Raw genomic sequence first — 18,317 nt, 5'->3', positions numbered from 1 at the left:
ACGTAGACATCAGGAGTGCGGGCTTCGTAACAGAGTATGAGTAGAACGTCATCGCCCGACTCGAATATATTCGACAGGTCGGCCATTCTTCTCTCTCTCTCCCTCATACTGAGCAGTAAGGAGGACTTGTGCGGTAAAATGATTCACGGCGCCATAAAAACGCGAGTTGATCGATTTGGTAATAAGAAAAGGATCGATGAAATATTCCTCGCTCATGACTGGTCTCTTTCCGAGCGCACGAGCTGATATGACGTTTATTTTGTGAGGAGTTGTGAGAAACACGTGGATGCATGGAGCCTGTAACGCTGTCCGAGGTGAGTGTGGAGAGAAACGGTCTTAATTTGTCTAATGTTCAGTTGAACGTGTGGTAAAATTTCACATGTAGGCGCTGAACTTCTGGAAGCATGTTGTGCCTTATTTTGGTGCTCCCTTTGTCCACACAGGACTCTCGCCTTACTGGCCTGGCCTTCCTCCAGAGCCCCAGCAGTGTGAAGAGCAGGGGAGGGAGGAGACGAGTGGCTCGGACTTAGTTGAAGTAAAAAGGTGAGAAACTGAAGGGTGTTAAAGTGAACTCTTGGGGCTAGTTTGATTTGATCATGTCTCTGTGATGAAAACCTTGAATAGGAAGTGCCGTCTTATGCGACAACTGACGATTTTTTTTTTTACCTTAGTTAATCTGAGAGACCTAAATAAACACCTATAGTACCGGCTAATGTTATGCAGTCTTGTAATAGTCCTTTTTTCTTACAGGGCAGAGAGGTGTTCCTGGATCTCGAATCAACAGCTCACCTTTACTTGTGTTAACAAGGCAAGTGATGGCGCTACTTTGGCTTAACCTCAAATGACTCCGTAAATATACAGAGCCCCATGAAAGTGCAGGTAAAGGGGAATTCCATGTAATTTAATGGTTTGGAGGCAAACGGTCAGAGTGGTTATGTGGAATGGACCACTGTGCATTCATTACATTCTGTGGATACAAATAACCTGTATGGTGTCTAATAACTTAAACTTAACAAATTAATTCATAGTGTTCAATTAAAGGTAAAATGTCCCCTAAAGAAAACCCATTCAGATTTCCCACTATTTAGCTTCACGTCAGATTTGTAGGTTCACTTGTTATGTGATGTTAAATAAAAATTGTACTGTGTACATAGTGATTTTGGTTCCCATCGCCAAGTTGTAAATACAGTGTACCATTTTGGATCACACCTCTGTGACTGTTTCTCAATCAATGAATTAGACCTAAATGTTATGAATTATAATAGATGTTTGAGTGACAAAATAATGATTGTATTGGGGGCCCCTATATGTCCCATCTTATATGGACCTATCTTATTGCATGACTCTGCACTTTAGATAATATGGATCCATTTAAGATTTGGTTGGAATCCAAATCATAAATGGATCCATATGGTTGATTGGCTGGTGTTGTGATGAAACCCAAACTGAATTTAGCTGGAATTACCGGCAGAATGTTCAGTGGTGATCGTCGGTTTTCTGAACACTTTTACTGACTCCTTAAATACTTGAGTGTATTTGATCTGTTATTAACTTTTTGTTCAATTGTTTGCAGATGGTGTGGGAGCACACTGCATGGCAAGGTAAATGTACAGCTCCTGCTGCTTACTGTCCAGTAAACCCTTTGTGATGAAAACAAAACTGAGAAGCTGGAATTACCGGCAGATTGTTCAGTGGTGACACTCAGTTTATCTGATATGGGAAGCATTCAAAATTAAAATTGTAGTAATTTGTATGAGTGGTTGATCCAACTTGTTTTTCTCACCAGATTTTTAATCCAAGAAGAGCTGGCTTTGAAAACTGAATCAAGACTGCATCAGAAACTATGACCCTGTTGTACCTGATATTATTGCTCTTGGTTGATGTTATGAACAATAAACTTGTGAATCCTGATGCACACTTGTCTTGCTTGTTGATTGTGGTTATTTAAATGAAAAATGTTCCCCAAAGAAAACATTTCAGATTTCCCACCATTTTAATATTTAACATGACAAAGTCAGATGTGTATGTTCACTGGTGCGAGTTTAGGTACTCTAAACCTGGGAGACTCATTTTTAAAAACTGCACCAAAAACACTTAAAGGAATAATTTGACAAATTTGCACAGCTCTTCCTCTTCAAATGGAGCTGATCAGCCCAAGCATTAGTAATTGAAATTCACTTCTTTAGTTTTGTACTGGTGCTATTACAATAACAAATAATGAACAATAAAACGCCAATAATTGGCATAGTGCAAACCACATGCCAAATTCACAGGCTTGCTTCAGTGTCAAGTTCTCAAATGGCCTTCATGTGGCTTGATTAGAGTTAATAACATTAGCTGATGTTTTAACATAATTCATCATAATAGTGGCAACCTTGATGTCTAATCCTCCTGACCCTCTGCAGAAAGATGAGTGTGAGAACAGGAATAATGACTGTTCTATATCCATATAAGGATACACCTTCATGCTGTTCACTAATGAGACAAAGTTTCTCAGAACAACTTTAGCAAAAATTACCCACAATTATTTATCTTTAATTATCATAACACTCAGGTATTATTTACTGTACAGCTCTAGAAGGAATAGCAACTGCAGTGAAATCTAGACTAATATTTGAACAGGTTCATTTACACTTCAACACTTCGCTCAAACTCTTGTTCAGGTACCAACATCCAAATATCCACAATATGTGTAATGATCACAGTAAAGCACAGTTGCATATGTTAGTCATCCTCTTTCTCAATGTAGGGCTTTGCAGCCGATCGAGCCATCTGTCGGGCCAGATACCTCTCCCTGGCGGAGCTCACAGTCTGTTCACAACTGCGTTTTGCAAATTTGCTGGGTGCCTGTGCTGCCTCACTTTGAGTGCCATTTTCAGCCTGGGTGCCCTTTTCTTTCTCCTTCCCCTCTCCTTGGGTCTTCTTTTCCCTCTCTTTTTCTGCATCCTTTCTTTTCTCTTTGTCATCTGTTTTGTGATGGTCTCTCTCCTTGTGTTTGTCTCGATCCCTCCCTTTCTCTCCGTTCCTGTCATGTTCTCTGTCTTTTGGGCTGCCCTCTGCTCTGTTCCTCTTCCCATGTCTGTCCTCTTTGTCTCTTTCCTTGTCCCTTCTTTCTCGGCCTCTCTCATCCTCCCTGTCTCTTCTTTCTCGTCCTCTGTCGTCGTCCCTGTCTCTTCTTTCTCGTCCTCTGTCGTCCTCCCTGTCCCTTCTGTCTCGTCCTCTGTCTTCCTCCCGGTGTCGGTCCCTCTCTCCTCTGTGATCCCTGTCTTCTTTTCGGTGGCCATGCTTGTCTTCTCTATCTCTATCCCTCGCTCTGTCCCTCTCTCTTTCTTTGTGACACCTCTTCTCTTTCTCTGGTTTCCTCTCCTCTCGTTCATCACTGCCTGAGGAAGGAGATCTCTGGCGGTAGTGCCTCCTAGAGTGGCTGCTGTTGACACTTGTCTTGCTAAACTCTGGTTTTGAGGTCCTTTGGTCCTCATCAGTGTGGGGTTCCTCCTCACTGTCATTGGCTTGTTGTGGAGAGTTCACAACCGGAGACTTTTCTTCCTTAGATTTCTCTGGCCTGTGACAAAGTACAGGTTTCAGTAGGTTATTACAGTTGTGCTTCCTTCAATTACAAAGATGGTCATTAATGCTGATATGTTGCATACAGTGTTTCGTAAGTCTCAGTCCTACAAAGGTGCAATTAGACATTTTTTTTACACCATCATACCTTAAACAATTTTAAAAGACTTAAATACAATCCATTTTGCTTTTTAAACCAGTCATAATGAGCCACACTTTTGGCACTAAGTGGCCACTGTCCATAACTAACCTTTCAGCACTCCGATCAGGAATAGCTTCCTCTCCAACTGTCTGATTCAAGAGATGTCTGTAAAATCCACTAAGGTCCTTCTGCTTCTTTACATCCAAGGCAGCTGGGGGAAGGAAAATAAATACCCAAAATTAAGTTAATTTCCCCTTAATGCATCTTTTAAAAGTTATCATGAATGTTAAAAATTAACACTTAAGCATAGAATTGTGTATTAAAATGTAATAAAAATTTTTGAAGTTAGTCATAGGTGTTGGGGGAGGGGGGGGGTGGGGGCGGTTGGATTACACATTGATAACACCGGTGTAATCCTGCACCAAGGGTCATTTACTATATATCTCCAGAAGGTTTTCAGCAATGTTCAAGAAATTATTGTTTATGAAAGACAGTTTTTAACAATGGGAAAGCTTTGGCGTGACAAGATCTTACCTTCTATCTCTGCTGCTCTTCTCTCCTTCTCTAACTCTTCTTGTCTCTCTTTGAGCTTCTGCCTGTATGCTGACGTGACATATGCTTCTTTATCAGCAAACTTTTCCCCCTCTGCCTCTCTTTCCTTCTGGATCTTTCTTTCTTCACGCCGTTCTTGTTCTTTCTTTCTCTCTTCTACAGCACGCATTAGCTGGTTTATGTACTTGGGCTAAAAGGTTAAAACTAATCAGTCTGGTTCAGCTTCTACTATATTTGATGCAATCACAGCTTATATACACATTAAAAAAATACAGCTACATTGTGCTGTGAAAAATCAGGAAATGGAAGAAAGAAAGTAAACATTCAATGTCCTTGGGTATATTTCATAATATAGATATAAAAGCATATGAATGGCTAAATGCTGTTTAACATAAAATATAAATAAACTACCATACTGCTATAAATATCAATTACATTTAATCAACCATACCTTTTTGTCGGTACCTCCTAGCAGTTTCTTATTGCTCTCAAATTTCTGTTTCTGCATGTCATCATACACATTGTCATACTCATAAACACTGCTGTCCTCTTCCAGAGCCTTCTGCATCTCAAGACGGGTCTAACATGGGTGTCAAAATTAAAAAGTATTAATATACAGATTCCATACTTAGGTGGCATATTAGTAGGATTCAGCTCTAACTATCAGATGACTTGAACCGTTTATGACAAATGTTTTGTGCCAGAAAAACAACTCTTTAAAGGAGGAGGGCTCATTCTACAGAGGCTAGACTGCTCTTAATCTCATTCTTACCTGCTTCATCATTTTCTTTTTGATTGCCTCCTTCTGTAAAGTCTCACCAACAGAGGTCTGTGAATGAAATAATGAAAAATAAAAAGTGTTGAAGCACAGTCAGGATTCTGAATGAGCCCAAAATATGAGGTAAGGAAGGTGGAATATTGTATATTACTTCCTCATCCGAGTCATCTCCAAATATAGAAGGTCGTGGGAGCGAGGCGGATTTGGAAGTGCTTTTCTGAGGTAATATGAGCCCATACCTAAAATCGAAGTAGAGGGGAAAATAGCAAGAAAAACATTTAACGCAGCGATTTTAAGCTTCACAAATTTTATATTTACCTGTTTTATTTTTGTCATTTACAATACCTCACGGTTTTTACTATCTAGGTCAGTTAATTGGCACTAATTTGTGGAATGGCCTTGTAATCCGTCTGGATCACCGACATTCAACTTCAGTCTTTAAATACTCACAAATGAAATAAACGTCAGGGTAACGTGTTAGCTTGCTAGTCGCAACAAACTAACGCATTTTAAAGTTATCATGTCGCATATTTATCTATGTAGTTAGTTATTCCCATTAACAGGCAGTAAAATGTTGTAAATGGTTTTGGAAAGTGTAACTAAGCTAAGCTGCCTCGGTAAAGCGCGCAGGCTGCTTTAGCCTTGTTAGCTAGCCATTTTGGCTCCGCTATACCGAGTTAAACCAAAAGATCTCGTAACAGAAAATAATTGGCTTAAATATCTATATATAAACATTTAAGTCAGCTTGTGTAATTTGTATTAAGCTATTAATACAGTCGCAACATAGCGCATAAAATGTACATTTCCACTTTAATTTACTGGTAAGCTACTCACTGTTTACCGCCGGCGGCTGCCATTTTGCCTTTGACACTATCTGACGAACTAGAATCGCAGTTTCGCAAAAGTAACGCCGAAATATACAGTTAGAAATGTTTTAGGCATTTAGAGTTTAAATAATGTAAACCATCAAACCGATAAAGTGTTATTAACTAAATAGAAATATCTTTACGTGATCCACGTGAAGAAAGCATTATGTTTTAGCTTTTAATCCATATTTTGATGTCAAATATTTCATTTAACATTAGCATTAAATGTTATTAATGCTAGTAAAACATTGACACTTTAAAAAATCTAATTCTAACATGTCAAAATTCAACTTTTACTAGCAGACAATATTATAATGTTATAGTTATAGTTATATCATGTTATTATATTATAGATATCTAATGATAGTTATATATAATGATAAAATATAATATTTCATAAAAACATAGCAGGTAAAGGTATAGTTCTCACCAGTAAGAATTCATGGCATTTCACAATTCACGTGATAATAAGTTAAAATCGAATTCTCGAAACTCGAATTTTGTTCATATATGTACAAGTTAAAGCTGAATTTGGACGTTTGGTTTTTTGACGTGTCAGTTGAATTTTGACGTATTAGAATCAGATTCTATTCATTTAGTAACTTATTTCTTTTTCAAATGGAATTTCTAATATTCATTTTTTGGATGAAAGGCTAAAACGGCTTTCAGAAGAGGGCTATGTTCCCCCAGCACGCAAGAAGTGGACACCGTGATCCATCTGCTGTAGACGGCGATGCCAGTTCATGCAGACTAACAGAAGTCCGGCGTTACTGTGCTTCAGTTGAATTGATGGCCACAAGATGGCAGCAGTCGTCTCTGTCATGTTTGTTCTCAGTAACGTCACAGCCGCGTGTGAGGAAGACAGCAATGTGCTGTAAGAGTAAAGAAAGCGTCTGAATAATGAATGAATGAATGAATGATCAAACTAACAGACGCTTAGTAAGAAAGTACCTCACTATTTTCTGTCTATTTCAAATGCTAGTCAACCTCTGATACTTAGCATGTGTACACTCCAGCAGGCCTACAGAAATGTAGCCTGTTAAAAAAAGGCCCATATCCTACACTCTAACTTTCAAAATTAATCTTAAAAGAAAAACATCAAAAAAAAGAATCATTGTTGTGTATATATATATATATATATATATATATATATATATATATATGTATATATATTATAGATGTATGTGTATAAATCTCCATTTCCTATAGGTTTCAAAGGTAAAGACCAACATTCATTTGTTTTTGTTAAAGTATCTGCTGTATGGTAAGTGATCTTGTTATATGCAACTGTTTAGCTAAAACATTGTTGTTAGTCCAATTACAAGTCTCCATCACATGGCATCTGGTCAAATGTGTCATTTGTTGATAAGGAAAAGTACCAGGGAGTGCATTATGTTGGTCCACTTTATTGGAATTTTATCTCATGTATGCATTTTAATTTTCCTGACCCAAATGTTCAGAATTTGCAAATAAAAAAAAACAGAATTGCTTTCTTCCTGTTGATTCAGTGTTAAACCCAAACGCTATTATCCCTGCCGTAATCCTAATCTTATCTCCCCTACTCTCTCTGCTAATCCCACTCAGAGAGAGTTGCACACTGCTCAGGGTGGGTGGACAGATGGAGGAGAGTTCAGAGGCGGACTACTCTCGATTCCTGCTGTCAGGAGCAGACAGACATCAGAGAGAAAGGGTCAGATTTGTTGCTGGGGCAAGAGAGGGCAGAAGTGAATAGCTGTCAGCTAGCTTGTTCTGTGATGTCTTGGCATTTGTCACCAATCTGAAAGTTTATTCTGAGAATAGTACAGCCTGTATGGCTGATCTCAAGTGTGCATTTGTATAACAGTTAGAAAGAGACAGACAGATATATACATACTCATTTTCTGATTCCTGGGAGAAATTGCTTTATTTATGTAGACAGATTCAAGAATGGGTGGCATTAAAGTGGGTTGTTGTAGCATCAGAGGAGGGAAGGTGACTAAAAATCCATTTCCTGTTAGCATGGTAGGTCATTTACTATCACAGCGGGCACATTCAAGAGACCAGAAGACTCATTTTGATTTACTGTTCTTTATCCAATTTTCTACAACAGCCTGCAATTTAGATATTTCACTATAAGCACTACTAAACTAATAAAACACCAATCACGAGTTCAATCACATTCTTTGTTGTTTATAACCCATTCATAGTCCAGTATCAAGGGCTGGACATTATGATAATATATATTTTTATTGTGATAAATTATGTCACCATATGATATGCTTTTCTGAATATATTGTGATATAGTCAGTAACACTGACCAATTGCACGCTTCATTATAAAGAGAGCAAAATTAGTCCCATTTGACTGGATTTAATGCAACACAGCATCCAAATACTGAATAAAAATAACTATATTCACAGTTTTTGATAGTATTTTTAAAAATTGAGCACTGCTGGGGTTTTTTTCCCTCTGTTCCCACTGGCCAGATGTCTGAAAAAATAAATTTAGCCACATATCGTGTATCAAGTGTCTCAATATTATATTTTTACCATATCACCCACCTCTACCAACAACTAAACTAAAAAAATGCCCACCAGAAAGTTGCCTAACCTACCATTCCCTCAGGCAACGAGAAAACATGTATTTTTATACTTCTTAAGAATAATCTAATCTATAATAATTATCTGTGGTTTGCTGGGTTATTTTTTAAGATAGTTTTTTTTAAAGATTTTTAGAGATTCAGCAACAGAATCCATTTTCTCGACATAAGCTATTTTGTCTTGTTGGCCACTGTAGACACAAAGAGTAGGTACGTCTAATCTAAACTGAATTTTGTACAGTTGTCTTGAATATGTACGGTGCCCATTTGAAATGTTCATACTTTCATTCATTCACAATCAAGTCTGGATTTTCTATTGTTTTGTTAAAATTTGCAACCAAAACAGATTTAATAGGTCAAATTCAGTGATATCTCATTTTTAGTCGTACATTAATGGACATTAATGGGTTACATTTATGCATTTTTCTGTCTATTTCTTTTCAAGGCGCGTCTGGGTTACTCAGGAAAAGTAAAACTGCCGCATTTCCTTTTATAAGAAACCTGTTCCCACACGGTGAGGTCAGACAGCCGTTTAGCGCTCAGTCTTTGGTCTAAAGGCTCGACTGAGGCTTGACAGCTGGCGGTTTGGCGCATGCGCAGAACAGTCGTACAAAGGAAGCGATAGAGCAGCAGCAGCAGCAGCAACGGACGGGCTGGATCCGCTCGCGGCTCGTTTCTCTTCACACAATTATGTCTGTCTCGCCGGCACTAGTTTCGCTCAGGTATCCGTTTCCCGGAGCCTGAATGGCGTTGGTTACTGTGCAGAGGTCGCCGACTCCAAGCGCGACGTCCAGCCCGTGCGTTTCGGTGAGTATTTCTCGTCGTCTCGGTGTTCTTTCAGCCCGACACCTCTCGGTAGTTTTGGGCTCATTTCCGCTGTTTTTTTTCCGATGGTCCATTAGCCCTCAGCAACACGCATGCGCGGAAATATTGGTTTGATATTACATTGTTGGCACCGGGTGAAAGTGGTAAAATGAAAAACGGCGAAAGTGACAGAATGTGTACAGTTTATGGGGCGATTCAGCTGATCTGTCCGTTTTGAGGAGCAGGTTGAGTGTGGCAGCGGTTCACTTGCAGGGCTGGAGCAGCGATGTGGGCTGCATTGGTGGTGGCAGCTTATCGGGCATCTGAAAGCGGCAGCCTTCCTTCTCCACCTTAAAACAGCAGTTATTGAGTGAATGAGGCTTTAATCTGTTCTGCTTAGTAAACGGCCAGTCTTGTGATTGTCATGAAGCAGAATAAGCGCGTTTCACACAACAACTGCTGTTTGGTTTGAACGGGCCAGGCCTACAGGCCAAGCCTGCGTGCATTTGGTGTAAAGCTAGTAGCCCTAAAACATCACTGAGACAGTTTGCCTCGTTTATTAATTGTAGTTAATGAACTGTGAAAGTGGAGGCGATGATGTTTTCGCATAGACACCGTAGAGCACATATTTTCTCTAAACGTACAGGAAGTCAAAAGTAGGCTAATACAGTGCTGTTCCTTTGCCAATGAAATGGAAAACAAATAGATTAAATTTATAAATAAAGAGCTACTTTCCTGTGGAAAGAAATATCATATATATATACATAGTCTGTTGTCAACACATGATAGACCGAGTCTACTCTGCTCTACAAATACCACTTTATGTGACTTTAAGCAATGTAACCAGCAGTGGCTCCGACAAGTGCTTTGTGACTTTCTTACAAATGTGTTCATCATGTTAGGAAAATGTCAAGCTAGTGGCGTTTATTTTACACAGACTGTAATTTACCTGGCTATATCCACACTGAGAGTCTACCATCCAAATAAAGTTTACCAAAGGTTAAGGTGGTTAAAATGTCTAAATACTGTATGTTGGTGATTTTTGGCTTTGCTGTCGTTAAACTAATTGAAATGCATTCAACTGCCTAGCCAGTATGCGTCAGAGTATCATTTGTTTGAGATATCAGTGTTGTCCACAGTCAGCAATTAAAACTGAATGAGCTCTCAGGTGAAGTTCACAAACTAAATGGGAAACAGAGGGCTATACAAAATATGTGAATCCATAGCTACTGCAGCCATACTTCAGCGGTCTGCGATAACAGTCCCTCTCAGAGATAAACAGCAAAATCAGGTTAAGTTAGTCCGCTGTATTTCCCTCTAGCTTCACATATCATGTGACTTCAGCAAGACGTCTCGTGTGAAAGCGTGTTGTGAGACACTTGCAGATTTGCCTTGAAATGCTGCACGGTCCAACTTCTCTGGATTTGCCTACGTCAAAAGAGTTTTGAAACAGTCTAGCAACTGGAAATGTGAGCTTATCTGTAGCTGATGTGCCAAACATGAATTATGAAGCCTTGTGCAGTACTGAACCAATAAACTTGCAATAATGTTAAGTTACGTTGGGAAGTTTTTTGTTTTCTTATACTGCACAGATTGGAACAAACCTATAGCAGCACAGATTTCAATTTTAGCAGGTTGACAGATTTTCATAATGCAAAACATGGTATTGTATGGTGCTGTACGCAAATACATATCAACGATCTGCTGTTTCCACAGGTAGGTACGTACAGTTTGTTGTGTTCAGCACAAAGGCTGAGGGGGAAAATTTATTAAAGCATATAAGCTTGTCAGTTCAAGTAAACAGTTATTTTTTTCCTCAGATTGAAAATTGCATTTCATATATCTTTTCTCGCTTGTTCACAATTTCACAAAACTGCACATGGGTGTTGGCTAAGGGGTGAAATGGCTTATCTGACAGCTCATGTTTCAAATCATACCCTGTAACTCTTTGTATTGTGTGGTGTCATTGCCCAGCCAAAGGTTTAAACCCATAAGAAATAATAGCTTTGAGTTCTTGTTCCACTATAATACAGAATCACATTACAAAGTATTAAGTGTATTAAAACAGTAGAAAAACCTGCCCGTTGATATCATTTCAAGCTGTGTAGTGCACAGAGCAGGCTCTGGTTAGCATATGATCTTTTCCCCAGGGCTGGGCAGTAAAACACGACTGCATGTTTTTACGATGTGGAATTCATACTGTGAAGGACTTTGCGTAGTGTTATGTAAGCTCTGCCCTAGTATTATATGAAATGTTATGTTTAAATTTAATGATTTGCAATGAATGAGTTTGATAGTTTAAATGTCAGCTAATTCACTGGCATAAAAAATGGTCCTAGGTGAACTATAATATCTGTTCAGTGAAGTAAAAATTATGATGTTTCATATTTTTTAGTCCTACACCATGGTAATGAGGTTTTCCTGTCCACGTTGCCCACTCTATTATCCACAGACAAATTAGCATGCATTAGAGTTTGTTTATCTTTAGTTATAATACTCTGCCTCACAGGAAAGTCTGACTCTTGAGGTAAGGTAGATTATTTAGGGAGAGTTGGTCTGTTACCTTTAGGGAGAGCCCTGTTACAGACTGAAGAGTGTAAATTCACTTAGTTTCTGTGTTTCTTTATCTAAAACTGAGGTTTCCGCACTCAGTTTACCATATTAAAGAGTGTTTGAGAGCTTGTGTGAGGTTAACTAGATGCATAAATGCTGCGTCACCTTTTCAGGTGTAGATGCACCCATCCCACTCTGGTTTTTAATGCAAATGGTTTGTATGCAAAGCAGTGTCATACCGAGCTCTGAATGGTTTGGAAGTCAGCAGGGGAGAGTGAATTTTCTATTGTTATTATTGCTGTTTTAATATCAACTTGATGATTCCATTAAATCTTTAATGAACTGTTAAGAAAAATGAATGCACATAGTCACAAGTAGGGCTGTCACAATCATTTAACTAGAAACCAATCAATTTACCAATAATTTTGACAAGTTGTTGAGTAATCAGAGGTAAAACAAAGGCCAATTAATAAAAATGTCCTTTATCTGAACAATAACAGATCATGCCAGAACATAGTCAGTGAAAATTCCTTTAAAATCCTTCCTTTAAGATTCTAAACATGACTTTATATTTTTTTTATATACAATACAGTGCAAAGGTTTTTTTTTGTGTATTCATGCTTGTTTGCATTTGTTCTCATGATATATGATGATTTCACAAGCAAATACACAATTATTGCCAAGTTAAGCATGTTATTTAAATTTGTTTAGGTGCCCATGTATATGAATGAACACATGAAACATGCTACTACATTTCCACTAGTTGCCTTTTTATCTGTAGCCTTTTTAGTCTGTTCCTTTTTAAATAATATGAATTAAATAAAGTGCTACATTGAAAGTAAGAGGCAACTGGCTATCCAGCACACTGAGTAATGTTATAGGTGTAGCAGCATTCAAATACAGCGCATGTCATCATAAAGCTGCAACACAGATCAGTCAGCATTAAGATAGTAAATTGGCTGATTGTGTATTTGAAGCAAAAATCTGCCGATTTTGGCTGAGTCTGATGTGCATCCTTAATACAACCTTAATATCAAGTGTATATATAGACATGTTCATCAGGCTTGGTTTCTCACTGTAAGAGAGACCAGTAGGAGAATTTAACTTGTACATCATCAGGCAAACTGACTTCTCAGGTTAATCATTGGCAGTTCATCAGGAAGGTATTTTCATTTTCATTTCTGATTTATTTTAATCGATTGAGTTATAGGTCACCTTTTACAGATCACAACATATTTATTTGGAGTATTACAGAATAGAATCGCTCTGCAGTTAACAGTCAGGGTGTCACAAGGTTGGTTTCTGTTCAGATGTTACAGCTTTATTACTAGCAGAAACCTGGTAATATACAGATTATAACTGAAATAAAAATTTATTCTGTGCACCTTTGATTTCAACCAGCTTCTTTGTCACTAGTTTTGGTTATTATTGTTTTTTTATTGATAAGTAAATGTCTGGTTCTGATTGCTGTGTTTTTCCCCATCAGGAGTCTGGCAGTGGAGAGGAAGACCGCCGATCTCAGCCCAGAAGGTAAGAAAAGGTCTTGTGTAGGCTTTCTTTTGTGCAGTCATTATGAATGCTTCCTATCTATGCGCAAGTGCTATTGGCTAGTTTTCTCTGTTCTATGTTCCCAAAAGCCACATTTCTATTGTTCAAACCTGGAACCATTTTGCTCAGACCCAGAAGTTCCCCTTCCACAAGCTCCTAATTGCATTGTATTGTGTTGCATTTCCATTTACTGGGCTGTAGGTGTGTGACCTGTGTAGGGCTGTAGGTGTGTGACTTGTTTCAGATAAATGACAGTTGAAATATGACTATTCTCTTATGGAAGGGAACTGTGATGCCACAGGTTTTGTATAAACTCTCACAAGGTCACTTGTTGGTTAGTTCTGTTTTGTTAGTAGATATAGTCATTTATTACAGATTTGACATCAAATTGTATCACAGCAGGTCACATTTTATTGTGACTAGCATGTTAGCTTCACTATATATAGCATATTAGATCACTATAAAGCACAATTTTTGTTTTTAAATATTGTACTTTTATATTGGTCAGTGCTATAATAAACTGAAAAACAAAACATCGAACATATTAATGTGAGGCACGTTTCTGCCCTATTGTTGCTGTTCTGCAAAATGTATCTGATTGATTCACCACTGTGTCTTATTGAACCAAACTATGAACTTTGTGAATTGTTACACCTCTATCATTTATACAATAGCCTGGTTGATCGTGATTGGACAAATATGTTAACTAAGTCTCTGCAACTTAGTGCTTTGAAAAATAGTGCAAGCTAAAAAGTAAATCACATTTATAAATCAAAAGTCCTTAGTGAAATACACAGTTTTAATGTGTTTTGTTTTATTATTATTTTTTTTTTTTTAATTTGAGATGTCAAAGAAGACCTACCTAACCATCAGTGGAATCCTGCAGTTCAATATGAACACTTAGTTTAAAAGTCTGACTCTCTAGTAACTTGTGTTAAATGTTAGTTGTTACAGTTCTTGCAAATAGTTTAGTTAGGTTACGCATAAATGCTGCATTCGATTGAAGCTCGTAACTCAATTTCCCACCTCCGACTGGGATGGTCGGCAAGGTTGGGATGGTGTTCTCAACTCTGAGCTGCTCACACCGTCAATAGTAGTAAAGAACGATTTGCTTTGAATCGGTGAACATTCAGACATAGCGGTTGGTTAAATCTACAACACTGACCATAAAGTTCATTGTTCTGAGAAGGTAAATATGTTTGAACATTTAACTGAATCACTTATATCGCTATGTTAGCTGGATAGCTTGTTCCTTACATTACTCTTTCATGGAGGTGTCCATGTTCTCCCCAGAGCATTAGATCACTATTGCAGCTCGAACGAGGTCAAAAATGTAATTCCAAGCTCCTGCTTCCTACTTCTGAGCCAAGTTGAATGCAGTGTAAGGGTACTTTTACACCAACCTGTGAAGTCTGGACCTTCAGACTTTTCAGTTTGGTTCAAACCAAAATAGCAGGTGTGAAAGGTGCTGTGTGTCGTTTTTTCAAAAGGACCAAATTTTGGTCTGGCTGAAAGAGAAGGTCTTGGTCTGGATCAAACTGAACCATGGTTTGGTTGGTTTACCATGTGAAAACAATTTTTTGGATGGTTTGGACTTTCTGACCAATTACAGGAAGTTGAGGCAGGCTGTTATCACCCATTAACCAATAGAAGAAGGAAAAATAAGTGGAAGAGGAGTAAAATGAGCCACAGAAACAGATGGAGGGAGAAGGAGACGAAATATTTAAATGTAATTTGGTCTGAAGAAAAAGTCAAAAGTCAAAATTTTTCTCCTTTCAAATGGAAAAGGCTGCCCACGCTCCTCTACAAACCAGTCAATGTTAAGTATAGGGAGGCGCAGCCCACGTGGGTGGTGATGACAGGACGTAGGTATGTCATGCAAGGTGCTTTGTGCACTTACTAAATTGCAATGCAAAACCAAAACCGGATCAAATGTATACAATGAAATTTGGTATAATATGGCAGCCAATCAGCTTCTTGTTGCTTGTTGTTGTTATTGTCATTATTTACGGGCTCTTTAGAACTGGTCTTTTTTTGTGATGCATATAGTTTTATCAGAAGTGCTGATAATGCCCCGTTATACTAAGAAAAGTATATTGTGCCATAATTTATCACAATAATTATAGTCAAAATGATGATAACATATCATCACATTGTCCACCCCCTAGTGTAATCATTGGCCAGTTTCTATGGGTTTCATTGTGCCATGAGTTTTGCGTCACAACCACATCACACCACCCCATCATGGATTATTTTTATATAACTGCACATCCCGTCCTGGTTTATCCCTCACATAATATGTACATCTCAAGGATTCCTCCTTTCAAACCTTGACAAAGAACTGGGGTGTTACAAAGACTCACAAGCTCACTTCTACAGTCCATAATCTCTTACTCTTATTTGTCACAGCTATTGCTTTGAATGAAAGACGTTAGTCAGTTTATACAGTATTTCCGCTCAGTTGGGAGGGCCCTGAGCTCTTGTCTATTTCTAATGGTATGCTAATATGTCTACTGTTCAGGCTATGTGAATGAACTGTAGTATCACACGTATTTGCCTAAAAGCAAAAACAGCACAGTAACATTCTCCTCTTCACACCTGTGAGTTTTTTTTGTTGTTTTTTTTTATGTCAGCCTGCTGCATAATATTTAGTGTCTACTGTGTTAGAGGATTTGACATCACAATGCAGCTTCAGCCTTCTGTCTGAGTCTATGGTCACACTGAGCAAGCAAGTCAAACCGGTCTCATCCTTACTCAAGTTTCAGCAAAGTGCTGTTAATTGAGAATTTCCTGCACCCTGCAATTGGCCTACTTCCTAAACTCTTTCAGAACCTATAAGAGGATTGTTTTTTTTTCCCCCCCGTCTAATTAATGGAAGGGATTATTGCTGACTCCCCTTAAAGGAATAGTTCAGTGAAAAATTAAATTGGTGTGTGTACCTGAAAGAGAGTCAGCTTGAGAGGTGCTGGCATTGTTCTGAACAACACCTGTTTCCTAAACTAGCTGACCACAGCGTTTGGCTGCACAGTAAAGTTTTACTCATTTTTATAGTTTACAGTAAGTCATACTGTGCTTCAAACCACTTTAACAAGTCTGCACAATCTTAATGAAGACCAGGATGCAGTTTAAGCAAGTTGAGAGAAGTTTTAGGGATGCATTTATGGGAAAGATTTGGGTGACTTAGCAATGTTAGCCTTGTAGATTCAATTTTAAACTAAAGAAGCAAAATTTGGAGACTAAACATGTCTTTGCTGATTAACTAAATCAGTAAGTGAATTATTTTCTTATTTCTTTTATGAACAATTCCTTTAATAAAACCAAAGGCTCAGGGCTTTTTAATGGCTGTTTATCCATATGACAAAACTTAAATTCTTTTGACTTTTCTAACAGTTTTATTGTTGCTGGCACTACTTGTAGACATTAATTCTGTCATAAATGCAAAGGGTTTTTTATTCTTGGTAGCTACAACACATGTAATACACAGCTTTCAGGTTTCAGGCTTTAGTTCTACTGTTAGAAGTGAAACCCAGGTAGATTTTGGGGCTTTTGGGAATATTATTTAGTATATTATTTATATTATTTAATATAAGCTTCAATAATCTGAGATCAGGAAAAGGCTTTGCTTAGATTGGTGATAAAAAAAGGCTTCTGCTCAAGTTAATGTTGAGGTAAAATTATGTAAATATTATAAATTATGTAAATATTATAAATGAAGATTAATATTCATTTGAGCCTGTGCTCAGTTTAATCATAGAATCTTATACTTGGGTTGTCATTCTTGAAATTCAGTTCATTTGAAAGGAGCCAGAATGAATAAATGAATAGGTAAACATTGATGTTACTTATTTCAGAGTGAATAAAAACAGTTATTACATGGTAATCCCTTAGCTTGAAATAAGGCTTTGATACAGTTTTGAACTAGAGCTGAAGGAGTTTGTATGGAGCAGCAGATTCAGATTGATCCCTGCAGCAGGATGCGTCTGTCCACCAGAGGGGTCAGTGGAGCTTATTTTAGACGCCTGCGTTTTATGAGCGAGTTTAGGCAGTCAACAAGAACATGCTGCAAAGCAATGCCGTGCTGTAGAGAGCAAGAGAATAGTTCTGTGAGACTGAAGATTACATAACAAGGATGTTGTTGATGGATCTTATTTATGACGTTTTTTTCCATAGGCATTAGATTACATTCACATGTAACGTAATGCCTCTAAGTAAATAAGCCATGTTGATTTGCATTTGGCATGGTCTGTAAGACGGGCATAGAGAATTAATTACTGAATTTTTGTTGATAGAATCTGAGAGCATGTTTGGTCCAGTGACAGCACTGTCACTGAAGCATATTGTTTCTACAAGCACTACCTTAAGATCTCAAGTCAATCAGATCTTGCTGGTGCTTTTGTTAAATGTTATTTGAACTTTTTACATACTTCAGCACATTAATTCTTGTGCTACAACTTGTAAATAGCATCTGAGAAAGAAACCCATGAATTTGTTTGTGTGGTTGTTTGTTTAGATCACAAAATGTGTATTAAATGTATTTCATGGGTCTTTTATAGTGTCTAGCAGGGCTGGCCCTAACAGCATTTTATAAGCTTTGAGGTATTTAGTGGTATTTCTAAACATGTACTGGGATACTTGTTCTCAAAATCATCCTTCAGAACAATAATATTTGAAGAGTATTTAGTCATTTATTTGACGGAACAGATACGCTTCCATTGTAATCTATGTTTCAGTTCACACCAGTTGCAACTTCATAGAGATCTACTGAAAACACACACTCCCAATTTCTAAAGCTTGCTGAACTATATTTAAAATAATAATCTGCTTAACTGTGATGATCTTGTTGGTGGTAGCAGAGCAGATCCTAACGGTGTGTGGAGCCTCTGATTCAGCAGTACAAACTACTCTTTATGGCACTGATTGCGGTACTCAGAT

The 18,317-nt window shown here is 37.9% G+C and overlaps 2 protein-coding genes, 2 long non-coding RNA genes and 3 other non-coding genes across 7 annotated transcripts in view; 6 read left to right on the top strand and 1 right to left on the bottom strand.

Moving 5' to 3' along the window:
* The first annotated feature begins 73 nt into the window (after positions 1-73).
* Positions 74-808, top strand: LOC118820281. Its single transcript, XR_005008244.1, has 3 exons — positions 74-314; positions 444-543; positions 751-808. It is a non-coding gene; the product is annotated as an uncharacterized LOC118820281 (long non-coding RNA).
* LOC118820731 lies at positions 601-672 on the top strand. Its single transcript, XR_005008276.1, has one exon. It is a non-coding gene; the product is annotated as a small nucleolar RNA SNORD49 (small nucleolar RNA).
* Positions 809-1,428: 620 nt separating the features above from the next.
* On the top strand, positions 1,429-1,503 carry LOC118820738. The gene has a single exon (XR_005008283.1). It is a non-coding gene; the product is annotated as a small nucleolar RNA SNORD65 (small nucleolar RNA).
* A 65-nt stretch (positions 1,504-1,568) lies between these two features.
* Positions 1,569-1,922, top strand: LOC118820282. Its single transcript, XR_005008245.1, has 2 exons — positions 1,569-1,601; positions 1,787-1,922. It is a non-coding gene; the product is annotated as an uncharacterized LOC118820282 (long non-coding RNA).
* LOC118820739 lies at positions 1,643-1,716 on the top strand. The gene has a single exon (XR_005008284.1). It is a non-coding gene; the product is annotated as a small nucleolar RNA SNORD65 (small nucleolar RNA).
* Positions 1,923-2,514: 592 nt separating the features above from the next.
* nsrp1 (nuclear speckle splicing regulatory protein 1) lies at positions 2,515-5,906 on the bottom strand. The gene is made up of 7 exons (XM_036588566.1): positions 5,871-5,906; positions 5,188-5,275; positions 5,031-5,087; positions 4,710-4,838; positions 4,241-4,448; positions 3,815-3,917; positions 2,515-3,562 (listed from the first exon to the last, which is right to left on the bottom strand). The coding sequence occupies exons 1-7, from the start codon at positions 5,891-5,893 to the stop codon at positions 2,725-2,727; spliced, it is 1,446 nt and encodes a 481-aa protein (XP_036444459.1). The 5' UTR covers positions 5,894-5,906; the 3' UTR covers positions 2,515-2,724.
* A 3,195-nt stretch (positions 5,907-9,101) lies between these two features.
* ssh2b (slingshot protein phosphatase 2b) overlaps positions 9,102-18,317 on the top strand; it is a 29,416-nt gene continuing 20,200 nt past the window's right edge. The window contains exons 1-2 of the mRNA XM_036587955.1: positions 9,102-9,287; positions 13,324-13,367. Coding sequence (XP_036443848.1) covers positions 9,225-9,287; positions 13,324-13,367 — 107 coding nt within the window. The 5' untranslated portion in view covers positions 9,102-9,224. The remainder of the gene's footprint in view (positions 9,288-13,323; positions 13,368-18,317) is intronic.

This window comes from Colossoma macropomum, unplaced genomic scaffold, assembly GCF_904425465.1.
Source record: "Colossoma macropomum unplaced genomic scaffold, Colossoma_macropomum, whole genome shotgun sequence".
NCBI lineage: Eukaryota > Metazoa > Chordata > Actinopteri > Characiformes > Serrasalmidae > Colossoma > Colossoma macropomum.
This window is presented reverse-complemented; position numbering and strand designations above follow the sequence as displayed.